The sequence below is a fragment of the Juglans regia genome, chromosome 3 (assembly GCF_001411555.2).
Source record: "Juglans regia cultivar Chandler chromosome 3, Walnut 2.0, whole genome shotgun sequence".
NCBI classification, from domain to species: domain Eukaryota; kingdom Viridiplantae; phylum Streptophyta; class Magnoliopsida; order Fagales; family Juglandaceae; genus Juglans; species Juglans regia.
Genome location: NC_049903.1, coordinates 8,376,616 through 8,392,950, shown reverse-complemented (window position 1 = coordinate 8,392,950; position 16,335 = coordinate 8,376,616). Strand labels below are relative to the sequence as shown.

General features: G+C 35.1%; 2 protein-coding genes across 5 annotated transcripts; one reads left to right on the top strand and one right to left on the bottom strand.

The window, feature by feature from the left end:
* The first annotated feature begins 2,991 nt into the window (after positions 1 to 2,991).
* Positions 2,992 to 8,303, top strand: LOC109000895 (RNA pseudouridine synthase 6, chloroplastic). Of its 3 annotated transcripts, XM_035688975.1 has the most exons (10): positions 2,992 to 3,432; positions 3,934 to 4,062; positions 4,182 to 4,436; positions 4,516 to 4,597; positions 4,932 to 5,047; positions 5,155 to 5,209; positions 5,462 to 5,573; positions 6,488 to 6,657; positions 7,275 to 7,506; positions 8,208 to 8,303. In XM_035688975.1, exons 1-10 carry the CDS (start codon positions 3,203 to 3,205, stop codon positions 8,279 to 8,281), a joined length of 1,455 nt encoding a protein of 484 aa, XP_035544868.1. In that variant the 5' UTR covers positions 2,992 to 3,202; the 3' UTR covers positions 8,282 to 8,303. The 3 variants fall into 3 exon arrangements, with proteins under 3 accessions (XP_035544868.1, XP_018833481.1, XP_018833482.1); XM_018977936.2 differs by lacking the exon at positions 8,208 to 8,303 and having other exon boundaries at positions 7,275 to 7,741; XM_018977937.2 differs by lacking the exon at positions 8,208 to 8,303 and having other exon boundaries at positions 2,993 to 3,432; positions 4,193 to 4,436; positions 7,275 to 7,741.
* Positions 8,304 to 8,363: 60 nt separating this feature from the next.
* On the bottom strand, positions 8,364 to 14,664 carry LOC109000896 (beta-glucosidase 47-like). Of its 2 annotated transcripts, XM_035688973.1 has the most exons (13): positions 14,363 to 14,664; positions 14,190 to 14,256; positions 14,039 to 14,097; positions 11,650 to 11,725; positions 11,472 to 11,546; positions 11,298 to 11,385; positions 10,381 to 10,633; positions 10,020 to 10,135; positions 9,684 to 9,939; positions 9,508 to 9,610; positions 9,310 to 9,418; positions 8,931 to 9,141; positions 8,364 to 8,443 (listed from the first exon to the last, which is right to left on the bottom strand). In XM_035688973.1, the coding sequence occupies exons 1-13, from the start codon at positions 14,516 to 14,518 to the stop codon at positions 8,420 to 8,422; spliced, it is 1,593 nt and encodes a 530-aa protein (XP_035544866.1). In that variant the 5' UTR covers positions 14,519 to 14,664; the 3' UTR covers positions 8,364 to 8,419. The 2 variants fall into 2 exon arrangements, with proteins under 2 accessions (XP_035544866.1, XP_035544867.1); XM_035688974.1 differs by lacking the exon at positions 11,472 to 11,546 and having other exon boundaries at positions 14,363 to 14,663.
* Between the last annotated feature and the right edge of the window lie 1,671 nt (positions 14,665 to 16,335).

The following is a 16,335-nucleotide window of genomic DNA, read 5'->3' as shown; positions in this document are numbered from 1 at the left end:
CTAACCTCATCTCAATTCAAAATTTATTTATATGTGGAATCCATAATAACTCAACATCTCTTTGTATACGAGATTCAATTTTTTTTTAACTTTTCATAAATATATTTAAATTTCTTTTAATAAATATTTATATACATTTAACCTTATTTTAAATATATTTCATAAAATTTATTCTATTATTTTAATTTATTATTATTTATAAAAAATTTAATTTATCTCAATTCGATTCAACATAAACGAGGTGCAGAGTGAATGTCGTGGACGACAAAGACCATGAGGTTGATTTATGTTCGAACTAGATTTGACAATGACTTAATTATAAGTCAAACACAAATTATTAGAGTTACCGAATTGAGAGAAAAAATAATAATAATACCACGTGATCTGTCTTTAGGTGTCCTCACATTTTCCTTCGTTTATTTCAAGATACTGTTTATAGGAAACCTACCCTAAAATGTAATAATTCACGTGTTTAATCTATAAATTCATGTCGCTGTTATTAAAAGAATAATGCTTTTATTTGTCTTAAAATTTATTATTTTTAACTATATATATTATGCAGTAATTTTCTTTTTCTATTAACCATTTAAAATATTATGCTATATCATTTAGGATGACAAAAATTTAATTATTTCGTAATGTTCAATCGCTTTATTTAATCACATCTTTATAATATGAAAAAAATTTAATTCATTAAAATATCTTATAAAAATAAATTTATAAATTGATATAAGCTAGCATACTATATAAGATTATATAGTTTTTTTTATTATACAATAAATCTAACTTATCGATCTGTAACGCCCCAACCTAACATCAAACCCAAGCCAAGCATGAGTACTATATATATATACATATATATATATATATATATATAATATGTATGGAAAGCCTACTTGAGATTGAACTAATAATTTCATAATAAGCTACTGGCCTAAAATTTATTTTGGCAGACTATGGATTTTTTTATTGGGAAATGCTTTGGGTCCCGAATTCAGGACCCAAAGTGTGTCCCGAATGTTTTTTTTTTTTTGAATGATTAAAAACATTTTTTTTAATGATATTGTAATTTTTTTATTTTTTTTAAAAATATTTATGATGATTAAAAAAATACATAAAAAAATAAACAAAAAAACAAAAAAAATAAAATGCTTATTCGGGACACAAAATGGGTCCCGAATTCGGGACCCATAGCAGTGCCCTTTTTTATTAGACTTGATAATTAGGTTAAAATTATTTGATGTTTTATGGACCAAGTATAACCTATTTATTTGGTAATTGGCCAAAACATTTATTGGGAAGAGTTTGATTATTTTAGAAGTTGAGTCGAGACCCATTATTATTTATTAAATACTCGATATATGAAAATACGGACAAACCAAAGAGATTATTTATTTATAGGTAGGGATGTAATGTGCTTACATAAATAAATGCATGCAATAGATTTTATGATTAATAAATCAAACTAAATAAATAATTAAAGCCTATAATTAAAACCAATTGTTCCATTTAAGTCTGGCTCGCCTGCTCGTACTGATCATCCAAGATACTTCATGAAAGATCTACACAACTAAAGGATTAAAAGGCATATTTGTAACATATCAAATCTAGAGGAAGAAACCAAAAGCCAACAGCTAAATACTTTCATATGAAATAACAAAGCCAATGGAGAAAGAAAAAGCCGTGCGACAAAAGGTATAGGCTCACCGAAAGAAGGGCATATAGCAGCAGAATGGTGGCTTAGCTGAGGTTGATGGCAACGACTTCCATGCATGCTGGTGAAGCTCCTAGTGTAAAAGATAGTTAGAAAGAGGGAGAGACGAAGAAGATAAAGCAGAGGGAGATTGGCGGGGGCTTACCGGTGCGGCAGGAGGTTGACGAAGAGTGCTCGAACATCATTTTCTGTGGTTGCTTAGGTGGTTTTTGGTGAGATGGGGTGGATGCCTCTAGTTCATGCACATGGCTCTCTTTCGTCTTTCGGCATTTGATGGCTCATGGTGGCTGATTCTCGTGGTCGTGACGTTGTTCTAAGGCTGAGGGCTGAGGGAGGTGCCGTCACATGGCTACGGCGTGGAGGAGACAAGTGGTGCAATAGTGGGCTGTCCGTAGCCGCTTCGGTGTGGATGAGAGAATGTATGGTAGTGCTTTGTTTTGATGGGCGGAAGGCAGGGGTCTTAAGGTTACAACTTGGTGGTGGATCTGACACGTAAGGTGGTGCCATTTCGTCTGGAGTCCTCATTGCGCTTGGGTTGCAACCGAAAAGATGGAGGTGGGAGAGTTTTGCACAGTGGAGGGGAAACCAATGCTGGTGATGTCTATGGTTTAAGTTTGTTTGCTTGTATTTGACAGTGGCTCCACTGTGGTTTATGACAAAGCAAGGGCTGAGATGTGGGAAAGGCTTGTTGTTTTGTTTGTCGATGGAGGACGTTGCTGCATGATGATGGAGATAGTGTAGCCGTGAGTATAACTGTTGCAATTTTGGGAGGATTTCTAAGGAAGAAGAAGAGTTCTAAAAGGAAATGCTCATTTTTATTTCGACGGATACATAATGAGCAATGTTTGAGAGGAAAGGGAGAACGTGGAAGTTATAAGTATTTTCCCTATACTCATTCTATTAGAATAAAATTAATAACAATAATAATCTAAATTAAAATTAATAGTGTATTAATGACATAAAAATTTGATAAAAATGACAATAGTTTAACAATAACAATAGTAGAATGTTATAATAATATAAAAATATATAAAACTTATTTTATGGCCTGTTTTAGGATCAGGTTGTTACATAAGCCCATTCACTAAAATCAGGTTGTTATATTAGCCAAGTCACTACTCAAGACTTGGGTCAAAAGTTTTGAAATGAAGCTACCTAATTATCCCAAAGCCCATACCCGTTTACTCTAAACTGTGAGGCCTAAGGTCCAGTGTTTAGTTATAAACTCCCCATTATGCACGTCTCCTTCCACTAGGATTCACGGCAGCACACAAAATTCCTACCTTCCTCATTTCACTCGGGTTTAAGGGCTTCTCATCCCTCACTTTCGTAAAAGAACTAGAATAACGAATCAGGCCTAATATCTTCCGCCGAATGCCGTCCTGATCCATTCTTCGCGGAAGCCCTTACTCATATAAACCCGACCCGTATCCTAAAACCTTACAAAATCTGCTAATACCTCACCTCAACTCTCACAGGACCCTGAAGATGGGCTCCGCGAGTTTTGCTTCAATCCTAGCCAATGGCTGCCGGAGTTTTAGTTTGCCTATGGCTCTTGTGCGCACGTTAGCAACCACCCACGCTGCTTTCGGTAAGCACTACGACAACAAGCACGTGACGGCTTGGTCTTCGTCTTCTGGGTGTTCACAAAGCAACGGCAGGGTGTTTGCATGTGCATCCTCAAGTTCCGGCGTTACCACCGCAGCTGCTGCTAAATGGTACTCAGGATGTCACAATTTGACTGATCGTATATTGTTGGACTCCCGTAAATTTGGCTTAGTATTTCGGCTGCAATCAATTTTGCTTGCCGTCGATTGGTTGCTAATAAAACTGAGGAAAGTACAAGAATATGAAGATTTTAGTGCTATACATAACTTATACGGTTTCTTTCTTAACGGATAGTTCAAATTTTCCATAACTACTGCTTAAATTTGTTGAGCGTCAAAGTTTGGCTTGTTTGCTGGTTGAAATTATATTTTCAATCAAGTTATTTGCAAATTTTTCCGGCACTTTTTTTTTTTTTTGGTGAGAAAAGACTTGAGAAATGAAGTCTTGAATATTGTTTTTATTTCGCCACACCATCTGCTGTTCGTTGTTTTTTTTTTAATGAACCTTCTTGGTCTTATTTTTCTTTTCGATCTTCATAAGTTGGATTTTTACTTACTTTTTAGTACCTGTTTATTGGATTCCCGACTCTAAGACGTAATTTTTTGTTTAAGCTACCCTGAATACGATCGGTTGCTTCCATGTCCCTCACAAAATGGCCCGCCAAGAGTTGAACATTTGGTTGTTTCAGAAGGAGTGCCTGTTCTGGAATATATCTGTAAAGCTCTGGATCTTCCTCCTCTGTAAGTACTGCTCTGATTTCTTATCATTACTTTGGAATTGACATTATGTTGTATGCTTCTTCATTGCCTGTTACTAATCCGGATGAAGTAATAAATAGAGACAATTTCATTCTTTGAAGGTTTGTTGCAGATCTCATCCATTTTGGAGCTGTATATTATGCCCTTGTATGTCCAAAGCCTCCTCCAAGTGCTACCCCTGAGCAAATCAGAATATTTGAAGAAGTTACAGCGCCATCAGTATTGAGAAAGAGAGCTTCCATCAAAGGGAAAACAATACGAGAAGCACAAAAAACTTTTAGGATAACTCATATACACCAGTTCGTTGAAGCTGGAACATACTTGCGAGTGCATGTGCATCCAAAACGCTTCCCAAGGTTGAGCATAATTTTTGGCAGAATGTACTATCATTTTTACTTACATGATACTTGTTGACATGATTTGAATCATAATCAGGTGCTATGAAATTGACTGGAAATCAAGGATCATAGCTGTGGCCGAGTCCTATGTGGTTTTGGACAAACCTGCTGGAACATCAGTATGTGACCAATCCATTAACTTTTCAATTGATTTTATGTGACTTAGCCTTAGTTGTGCCTCAAGAATGGATCTCCTTTAGCATTATTTGTATGACGGAAAATCCTTGAACTGAATAGTTACAACATAAATTTTCTACTTTTGCTTTTGTCCTCTCTTCTGAATAAAATGAAATCTAAGACAATGAATAGTCGAAGTTTGTTAATTTCAGTGCTCATTATCATTGATATAACATTTCTTTATATTTGTGATTAGTTAATTGATTGCTTAAGGATTTTATGATTTTTTGTTAATTTTACTTATCAAAGAAATGATTCTGTGCTAATTTTTATCAGGTGGGAGGAACAACAGACAATATTGAAGAAAGTTGTGCAACCTTTGCCACTCGTGCCTTGGGTTTAACAACCCCTTTGTTGACCACCCACCAGATTGATAATTGCACGGAGGGCTGGTAGTGCATATTAGATTATATATTAGCAATAGACCTTATTTTCATTTTTTTCTATGCTCTTATTTTCCTTATTTGCTTATAAGTAATGGCTTGTAATTTACTTGCAGTGTTTTGTTAGCAAGGACTAAGGATTATTGCTCAGTTTTTCATGGTAAAATCAGAGTAAGTTATATGATATCCTTTTTAGGTTTAAACTGGACTCAAGTAGTCCTACTCATTGGAGCGTCCAAGTACCCTGGAGCTGCAAAGGGCCCCTCAAGTGGTGTGCCCCGCTCTGTGAGGACGCCCTCCTCACAGAGTAAATCTACAAACTGAATTCATATCCATTTTCTATACACGGTATCTCTAATTGATATTTATTTGTTTTTCTTCTTCGGGTGTTATTCTGAACTATATGATTCTTCCTGTCGTCAGGAGAAAAAGGTGAAGAAGCTGTATCTGGCTCTTGCTGCTGCATCTGTACCAATTGGAGTGATTACCCACTACATGCGTCCAATAAACATGGCTCCAAGACTCATTTCAGAAGGTAGTCATCTCAGTCAAGCATCAAAGTTTAACTATAAAAAAAAAGGTCAAGCATCAAAGTGGTCATAGGAAATTGGTTCAAACCTTTGATCAGTTGCATCATGTTATCTCAAATGGGCATTAATCACTTAACCTTTTGATGCTATAGTATCCAAGAGGCATGCAAAGACATGGATTCAAAGTTACAATTTTCTTTATTCTTGTCTCTGGCAGATGTTTCCAAACCAGTTGAAATGAACAAGATGTTTCCAAACCAGTTGCTCAAATAGCACTTTTAATCTTATGAAAACTACTCTTGGTTTGAGCCAGAAAGTTAAAGAAATATATCTTGTGAGCTACCACACAGAATTTAGATGATGATCTTATTTTTATCTGGCTCTTCTGAGCTGTGTAATGAATGAGAATAGTAGCCTAGTTGCTTGTATCCGAAGAAAGAGGATATGCTCCCAAAAGGAATTTGCAGATTATATCAATTGGTTGGACCGTAGGCTAAGCGTTCTACTTCATTGGCGAGGTCAAGGATGGCCTGGCTGTGCCAATTAAAAGAATAGAAGAAGCATTTAACTCCTTCATGCATGCTCGATTATATCAATTGGTTGGACCATAGGCTAAGTGTTACTTCATTGGTGAGGTCAAGGATGGCCTGGCTGTGCCAATGAAAAGAATAGAAGAAGCATTTAACTCCTTCATGCATGCTCCACCTTCACACTCTTGTAACACGTTTGCTCATTTTAGGAGAATACTTCCTGCACAAACTCCAGTTTCTGATGCGTTTTTTTCCTTTCAGTAACTGTTTTGGAAAGTCCATTCTTAAATCAATTATTTCTGCAACTTGTATGGTTAAGAAAGTATTCTATGATGTTCTATATGGGTTTACATGGTGTGGATTGATCCCAAAAAGTTTGTGGCATGCAGATTTTATCAAAGGATGGAACTTTTGTCAACTTGAGGTCTTGGAATGCAAAGAGGTTCCATGGCCAAATGCTGTCATTGAAAACCAATATTGCATTGAGGATTGTGGCTGGCCCTCCAACGATATTGCATATGAATGTAAAATCAACCTTCTGACTGGTCGGACTCATCAGGTTTTTCACCTGTCCCTTTCTTTTCTAATTTGATTAGCATTTTTTGCATCAATCCTGTGGACTCCATGAAATTTTAGAAATAAGTAGTAGTTTTCGGTTATCAAAATTTCCCATCTCCTGTGGAGACAACAGGTATTATTACCTCTGCAAATTTCCTGCACTCCCAGACAAATGTTTCTTTTAGTGTTGCTTTGCTAAAAGTACCCTTCGATTCGAAAGGAAAATTTCAAACTTACCTCAAAAGCAGAAATTTTCATGGAGGATAGGGTTTGAGATTCAGAGGATATTGTCCAAAGACTTTTAAATTTTGGTATTTTGATTAAGCTTTAAATGAATTGACTCAGAATATCTGATGGTGTCCACATGGTAAAGTTAATTCATGTTGGTAGAACCGTTGTTCTAGAACTTTGTTTCTATCAATTTTATGGTTCTTTGGTTCAAATAAAGAAGCTATTGAAAAGTCAATATTGAGCAGACTTTATGGCAGTTATATTTATTCACGAATAGCTTTGTTGGTATTAGATGCTATAAAAGGGAGGGGAGTGAAAGGGATCCCTTGATAATATATGTGAGAATATTAGATCTACTACTATCAAAATAACAGACTGAATATGCAGATTCGAGCACAACTGGCTGCCTGTGGTGCACCATTAGTTGGCGACTCAATGTACATGCCAGCTGCAATTGCGGAGATGAATAATCCTGGGCTTAATCCATTTGGAAAATACAAGAAACATTATGCAAGTGAGACAGATGAAGCAATGGCTGTTATGGAATGGATTTCACGGCATGGAAAGGAACCAAAGGTCGCAATTGGTCTTCAAGCATGTCAGATCTCGTGGGATGAAGGTGAACTCATGTATAAGGCTGGGTCTCCTTGGTGGAGACATGAAATAGCTTAGAATAGGTACTTCTAGATAAGGTTCAACTGCAGGGCCCAGTAATTTCCTTCAGATAATGGAGGTCCATGTCATGAAAGTAGTTCACTTCATCTCATGAAAGTAGTTCTGGTAGGATTGTAAGGAGAAACGAGAACTTGGTTAGTTCTCCACTAAAAACAGTTAACATCATGCTTGGTTAGTTATGGGTGCAAACAATCATTTGGGGCCACACCTTCTGGTGAAAAGCTGGTGAAAAGCCAGCGATTTAACCAGTTCCGTGTAGGAAAATTTCCGAAGGTGCGGTGCACAGGACCGGGGTTCACTCTGCAGGGGTGGGTCCAAATGGCCCTGCCTTGGAGAGGTTCCCCAACATTAAAAAAAAAAAAAAAAAGGGATGAAAATTCTGTGTTGGGTCAAGTGCCATCGCCTATGGAATTATATTCTCTCTCTCTCTCTCTCTCTCTATATATGTATATATATATATGTGAGTGTGTGACTTCGATTAATTTCTATCCTTTCCTAAGCAGTGTCTGCAATGGAGGTTGGGTATAATCTCCTTCTCCACTTGCCCTGTTTGTAGTCTATTATTTATTGACAAACTTTTCCCTTTTCTTCAAAGCTAAATACGTCAAGAATAATATGTCACCTTATGCTTTGTTTATTGTTCAGAACATGAATACAAAATAGTGTCAATATTGGTGCTGTTGCTGATTTTGTCCTGGCATCAAAGACCTTATCCTTAGTGATGAACTGCTTGTACCGACTTGCTGAGAATATTGGTTCCTTTAGTGTGGCATAATCAACACGATGAAGTCCAAACCTTATTGTGCATCCAAACGTCCACAGGAAGTTGTCAAGCAAGGACCTGGCAAAGTACACCCTCACATCTGCTCCTTTTCTAATATCTGAGAGAGGAAACAAGAAAGACGATAAGAATGCATGTGTTCGTCTTTCACACCTCTCTTGTATCAAGAGCAGACACTCTCACTATGAAATGATGCACTGCCTACCCAAAGACCAGGGCAAAGATGATACAAGTCGAAGTGGAAATGGTAAGTACTTGATCTCCTTTGAGGAACTTTGTTGAAATCTAAACTGAGTAAGTGGCACATTGATAGTAATACAAAACTGGGTGGCTGTTGTAGTATAATTGGGTCCAAGCACACATGTATGGCTTTCCCAACAATATGTTTGCCCAAAAACCTTTTAGTACACTTTGACATGCAATGGTTTCATGACAAAATCTAGATATAGCAGTAACCAAATTTACAGCAGTTGCCCACAAGCCCTAAATTTAAGATTCAGAAAATCAGGGTGCTATTTCTGGTGAAATTAAACTTGAAAGTTGTACAAATTTAGTTGCTATATATTCAGGTGCCCCCATCTATTTACCTTTTTCTTGATTAGAACTGAGCGAGCACTAGCATTTTGTGCCTTATGGCTAGCAATGAACTCTTTGTACCAAGTCGCTGATAGTCTTGGAGTTCTCTTGAGAGTTGCATAATCTACATGGTGAAGCCCAAACCGAAGAGTATATCCAGATGTCCACTCAAAGTTGTCAAGCAAGGACCAAGCAAAATACCCCCTTACATCTGCTCCTTTCCTGATCATATTTACCAAATCCGATACAAATCATAATAGATATTTAGTCCCAAATATTACTAATGTGGGATTCCTTAACAGTAAGCACCTCGTAATTGTCCCAAATAGACAATTCGAGGCATAAAGGGAAGCAAAGCCTCTAGGGCCAGCGATAGTTGTCTTTTAATACCTCATAGCTTTTGCTAGAGCTTCTAGGTAGCCGTTCATGTACTCCACTCTCTTGACATCATGAAGTAAAATTTCCATGGTGGAATTGGGATTATCATTCTCGCCAAACCCTACAAGATCCTCTAGATTTATGTTAAAAACTTCTCAAAACACATGGAGCAAATTACTGAAGAAGCTTCAACGTTGGTTTTGCACTCACCATTTTCTGTTATAAACATTGGAGTGTTGTTATATCTCTCTTTTATGTACGTCACTATCTTTTCCATTCCTTGAGGATAGACAAATAGCCAGTCAGCTGCCGTCTGTGTCGGTATGAAGTCTTAGTAATTTGGGAAAACGAAAGTTGTGGTGGTGTTGATAATGGAAATTACATACCGGCTCTCCAATGAAGATGCCGTTCTTTTGAGCAGTTCGTAAAGCAAAACCTTCCGTTTTAGAAGCTCCTGGTCCCGGTTCACAAGGAGAAAATATGCAGTCTTTTACGTAGAAACTGGTGTAGTGATTGATGCCAATGAAGTCCAATCCATTCTTCAGCTTCTCCAAATCGTGCTTGGAAAATGTAGGCAAATCAGATTGAAGAATTTCACGCATTTCCATTGGATATTTCCCGTGTATAATTGGGTCTAAGAACCTGCATTGAACTCTTAGATTAAGTTAGAGCTTGCCTCTACGGACGATTGTGGATATCAGTTATAGATAGGAATTGGTTACCAGTTCATGTAGAAAGATTGAGCTCTCCCAGCTGCTGCCTTGTCTTCTAAGGAGTTGCTGATGGGTTCATACCACAAAGCATTCAAAACAATTCCAATGCTACCTCCTTGCTTTTTCTGGATGTTGAGTGGGAAACAGTTCAGTGTAGAATAAAGCTGGCTGTAGCGTTTCATTAGGGAAATGTTACAAAAATAAACTTGCAAACTGAAGTAATGTGGTATTGTAAGTTTACTTTAGTAAGATAGATTCTTTGTAGATGTATCACTTCTCTTTCATTAATGAAATCTTCTATATTTACAAATGTGACAGAAATCATCCTTAAGCAGTAGATTCTAGGATGTGATGACATTGAATTATATACCTGGTATTTGGTTCGATAAATATCAGCAGCAGCAGCATGGGATAGGATCATGTTATGGGCCGCAATGAAAGGCTCTTTCTCTGAATCCCCACTGCTACAATTCCCGAATGGTTTGGAGCAGCGAGATGGTGGGTAAATCCCTGATCTGTAACCACGAATCACCACTACATTCGGCTCATTGAAAGTGACCCAATACTTAACCCGGTCCCCGAAGAATCTAAAACATATATCTGCATAATATTTGAAATCCTCCCTGTACAAATAAAACTGACATGTTACCCCTCTAATATCTGTTGATTGCCAAATAGCTAGTACACTTTTCTAATTATGACCATTAAGATGGATAACATACAGGTTAAAATAGGTAACCAGATACGATTTTAATGATCGAATTTAGATAGAGATATGGTTAAGACTGCAACTCTTTGATAGTTAGATGGTGCAACTTATTGGGTGGTCTTGGGCTATCTCAATCTCAAAGCTATCTCAAGAGGTGAAATTTTTTCACAAACTTATAAACTGACCACCAGCCATTTTCACAACCAATGTGGGACAACGCTAATAATCTTCCCCTCACACATTGCGCAGGGGTCGGAGCAGGGACAACCCATTTCTCCTGCAGACTGTTGGACCGAGATTGTTGGTAAACTGGGGTTCTAATACCATTATTGGGTGGTCTTGGCTATCTCTCAATTCCAAAAACTAGCTCAAGAGTTGAAACTTTTTCTCACACTTATAAACTGACTACCAGCTCCTTCCACAACTGAGGTGGGACAACACCAACACAACTGACATAGTTTAGGGTGCTAAGTGTAAGTACTTGGTAACTGAACATGGAAAGTGTATTTTTCTCTAACATGAGACACATATGGCCTAAAACTGTTTTAGCAATAAATTCAGAAAATATTTCCGCTTACTGCACTTTGGAATTCAGCCAAGATCCATATATATCTTCCAGTTCCTGAGGGATGTCATAGTGAGTCAATGTCACAAAGGGTTGGATGCCTGAAACCAGAAAAATGAGAAGGAAAATAAAATATCAAGGAGAGGAAATCAGGAAACATATGTTTTCCAATGTCACCACAAGTGACCTTTACGCAGAAGAGTGTTTATTAAGGTGTTATAATGCTTGATGCCAGCTCTATTCACATTTCCAAATCTTCCGTCTGGTTCAAAGATAAGAATGGAGTGAGTAAGAGGTGGAAATACAAATACCAACCCCTGCAATTAAGTTAGAAGGATATCCCTTTGAATGATTGAAAAACTTACTTGGAAGAATTCTTGCCCATGATATAGAGAAACGATAGGTGTTGACTCCTATATAATCCATGAGATCTACATCTTCCTGTTTACTCACATCATAGCAAACCAAGTTGATCAGATTTTGTATAACATTTTCTACTTTGATTTTTTTTTTTTTTAAAAAAAAAACATTTTGTAGCCTGAACTACTACTACATTTTCAATCGGTATCCTTAACTATTGGCACCCTAAACCATCAAATCGTGGTGATCTTAACACCCAGATTTTAATCAACGTTCAAGTTGCTAAAGTTAGATGGCTAAGGGTGTCAATTGCCGGTTTTGATTATTCATATATCAATAAACCAAAAGCCATAACACATCTTTGGCAAGTCCCATTATAATATGGTAAAACCTTCTTCTAATGTCAAGACAAGACTGCTCTCTACTTTAGTTTCGGTTTGGATTAGAAATTTACTCAATTCATTTTATTTTATCATTATAATTTTTTTAAATTCTCATATAAAATATAATAAATAATTTAATTTTTTTAAATCTTAAAATAATAATAATAATATTAAAAATAATATTTTATTAAACTCATCTAAAACTATTTCAATTCATTTAAATTCATCTCTAAATTCAAACCTAAACAAATCTTTATAGAGATTCCTTGCAATGTTTTTCCTAATTTTAGAGCACTCTCATTGGATTAGCTAAAGTTAAAGTACATTTTTGATGAATGCAAGATGAATTTAGCATTTAGCTATTACATTCACATAAGTTTCTACATTAGAATAGCCATTTTTTCATTATATGACAATAAAATAATATAAGATGAATTTAATTTTGACTATTCACATCAAATCTCCAAATTGAATTATCCATTTATTCATTATATAATAATGAATAATTAATAATTTTGAAAATTTTTTAATTTTTTTAATTATGAATTTATTTTATTTTATCGTATTTTACTATTCATAATATTATATATTAATTAGTAATTGTATTCTAATTATATTTTTTTAATTGTCATTTAAAATGAAGAGAGAAATAATTGATATTAAAAGGAGAAAGAAAGAAATAATATAAAAGGGATTTGATGAATGAATAGTGTGTTTCAAATTTGAAAATTAGTTTGGATATTACTGTAAGTATATTCTAAATATTTAAAATATAGCTAATTCAATGTGAGCAATTTACTGACCTAATAGTTAAATTTTCATTGAATTTAACTTTTAACTAATCCAATGAGAATGCTCTAATATAATCCACTGGATGGTGAGAATGGTTCGCTTTATTGCCTGCTATATTCAGGTACTGATGGTAGTCTGATCGAAACAAAATCAGATGCTGAATTTTCTTGGCTGCAATTATGTTACTTTAGATTTGTCTAGTTTGTTTTTGTAAGTGAGATAAGATAATATAATATAAAAGTTAAAAATATAATAAAATATTATTAAAATAAATTTTTTACTATATTATTTTTATTTTAAAATTTTAAAAATAGAATTATTTATTTTATTTTATATAAAAATTTAAAAAAATTATAATAATAAGCGAAGTGAATTAAAAAATTTTAAGAAAACAAACGCGACCTACGTGTCATCATTGTACCATGTGCGATTATTGTATCCTTTTTCTATTTGCCGACCCCTCTAATTATCTTGGAGTTGACATCACTTCATAATACGAAAATAATTGCAAGGGAAAACCGACCTTATTGGCTCAAATAAGTCAATAAAGTATTGATAGGCTGATAGCTACCGGAAGCAACAAGAAAGGGATCTCTGATCCAAAATTTATATATATATATATATATATATATGAGTAATGATAGAGAGAAATTATTATAACAGTGTATACTTTATATTTACTGCGTGACTACTTTTAATTGATTGTTTCCAACACTTACTTAGAGAGATGCGTGGTCTAGATGATGCCACATCATGTGTGCAAAATAGATACTCTCAATAATGACTTCTATCTATATTTATTCTATATAAATATATATATATATATATATACACACACAAACTATCAGACTAAAAGTAGATGACAATGACACTCGTGGTTTATAATTTATCAATTGACTAATCTTAGCTATGCACTTCGAGAGGTTGATCACATCCACAAATCAACAGTCTACTTCATTTATTTGGTAGGATTCAGGTGTATTAGCCGCCAGCACCTTGCAGTTTGCACCTATATCACGAATATGTACACCTAAACTCATGATTTTGTGATTGGTTGCAATGAATTCAAGTCCAACTCAGATTGGCCTTGTGTTTGAATTGAGTTCAAGTTTTAAGGACAAATTCTTCATCACCTTTCTCATACTAATTGCCAACAGAAAGAAAGTAAAAGAGGAAGCTCATGAGGATTAATTAATTCTCAACGTGTCAATATAGTTACCGGGTACCGATGGTAATGATCAACAGCAACATCTCCATTACTTCCATCCTCTATTTTACCTGCAACAAAAAACCCAGACCACAAGAGGAAAAGATTAGGGACAGCGGAAGAAAGCTGGAAAAGGGTATCAAAGCAGCAAGACATATGCTACCAGGCTTATGAGTGAAAACATCCCAGTTGTTGATGCCTTTGCCATCACTTAAGACAGCACCTTCAAACTGCAAATGGAATAGAACATAACAATATGTTGGTAACTAAAACAGTCTTGATTCTCTAGTGTGTTTAAATGAACTTGAGAGAGAAGGGAGTGAAAGGCAAGGAAACCTGATAAGAAGAAGAAGCCGTTCCGAAGAGGAAGTTGCTTGGGAATGGACATGAATCTGCACTTCCTTTTAGAGAGGTGGGGTCACACGAAACCATTAGAATTGAAAAGCAAGTCTTGAACACAAAGAAAGCACGCAACAATAATGAAAGCTCCATAACAAGAAGTGTCCTCTGCTCCTGATAGAATGGAACCTTTAGAGAAATTATGGAGTTGTAGGCTTGCGAAGGTGAGAATTTTTGTAGTTTAAATGCTAAGTATCAGAATTGGAATCTAAACCAGCAGTAGAAGAAAGGCCACCTAGACTTTCTAATAATTGATATCAACGTATCAATCAATGATCAAATACACTCATCCGACTCAATACAAATTGAGGCTTAAGATAAAATTTAAAGTGAGTAATTCGTAATTATAATACAATAAAATATAAATTATTATATGAAATATTTTCGAACTTTTCAATAAAATGAAATTTTATTTAAAATTTTTAAATACAATTTTTGTGAATTTATATTTACAACAACTTAGAATGAGGTTTCTATGCAGATTTTGTGCCTCAATTTAGCAAGATCTGAAAACAATTATTTAAAATATATATAATTAATTGTATTACTTATAAAAAAAAATTAAATTCATTATATTAAATATTAAATTTAGTATTATGGAACCTTGCACACATTAAAAACTATAAAAATTATTTAAATTTTATTTAATAAAATGGTTTTTATTTTTACTTTTTTAAAAATTTTTAAAAAAAAAAAACACCTCATTTTTATTTTTGAGCCCTTACATAAAATGGAGCCTTAGACAATAGCCTAAATGGCCTTACCATTAAGCCTGCTTTGAATACATGACAATTGACATGTCTTTGAGACATGCATGCACCTTCAGTTCTGGCTAGGGGTGGAGGGCAGGTCACCCTCCCGCCCCGGGTATGGTGTAGGTAAGTAGCTTAAGATTGCGTTTGGATGTTAAATTGAGTTGAATTGAGATGAAAGTTGAAAGTTGAATAAAATATTATTTTTTAATATTATTATTATTTTGAGATTTGAAAAAATTAAATTATTTATTATATTTTATATTAAAATTTAAAAAAATTATAATACTTATATAAGATGAGTTGAAATAAATTTGAAATCCAAACTGGACAGTTTATAATTCCAAGCGGGCTGGTTCTGGGTAGGGTACCCTTCTACTCGGTTTTTACTCCGCCCACCCGTATGCCTACTAAAAAAAAAATAAAAGAAAAAAAAAAAAAAAAACCTCCTAAATTTACAGAATCTCTCCCTCTCTTTTTTGTCCCCGTGCCTCCAAGTCCCTCTCATTTTCTCTTATCCAATTTTTTCTCTTTCTACGAGCCATCTTCTTCCCATGTTTCTCCTCATCTCTTTCTTGTCTTTTCCTACTACTCCTCTTCCTTCTTCGTCTTCTTCTCCCTGTTTGGGCAAAACCTGCAACCATGACTGTGGATCACTCGTGCTAGAGACTAGCAGCCATAGCCGAAAGTCACTCGAGCCAGAGACCGGCAGCCATGATCGCGGGTCATTCGAGCCAAAAACCAGCTGCCATGATCGCGGGTCGCTCGAACCAAATCTATGTTTTCCATTTATTTTTTCTTTCGTGTTCTTGACCTAGATCTATATTTCCAACGAGAGTCAGCCACTGTGGGTCTTGATTAGTGATCATTGGGTCTTCTATGGATTCCTTCAAGGCCCATAAAGCCGTTGGTCTACAATTTAAGGCTCGAAAACCAACTTGATTCAAACTGATTTGATCGAATTTCCATCGCTTGGAATCGAACCGATTTTAGTACATTGTGATCGATTATAATCGTTTTAAAATTGATTCGAACTTATTCTAAACGATTCAAAACTGTGTTTCTTTTTTTATTATGTCTGAGAAATGAATTTTGTTTTATTTTTTATTTTATTGAAATATAATAAAATTAAACATATATTAACTTTTTCATCTTTAT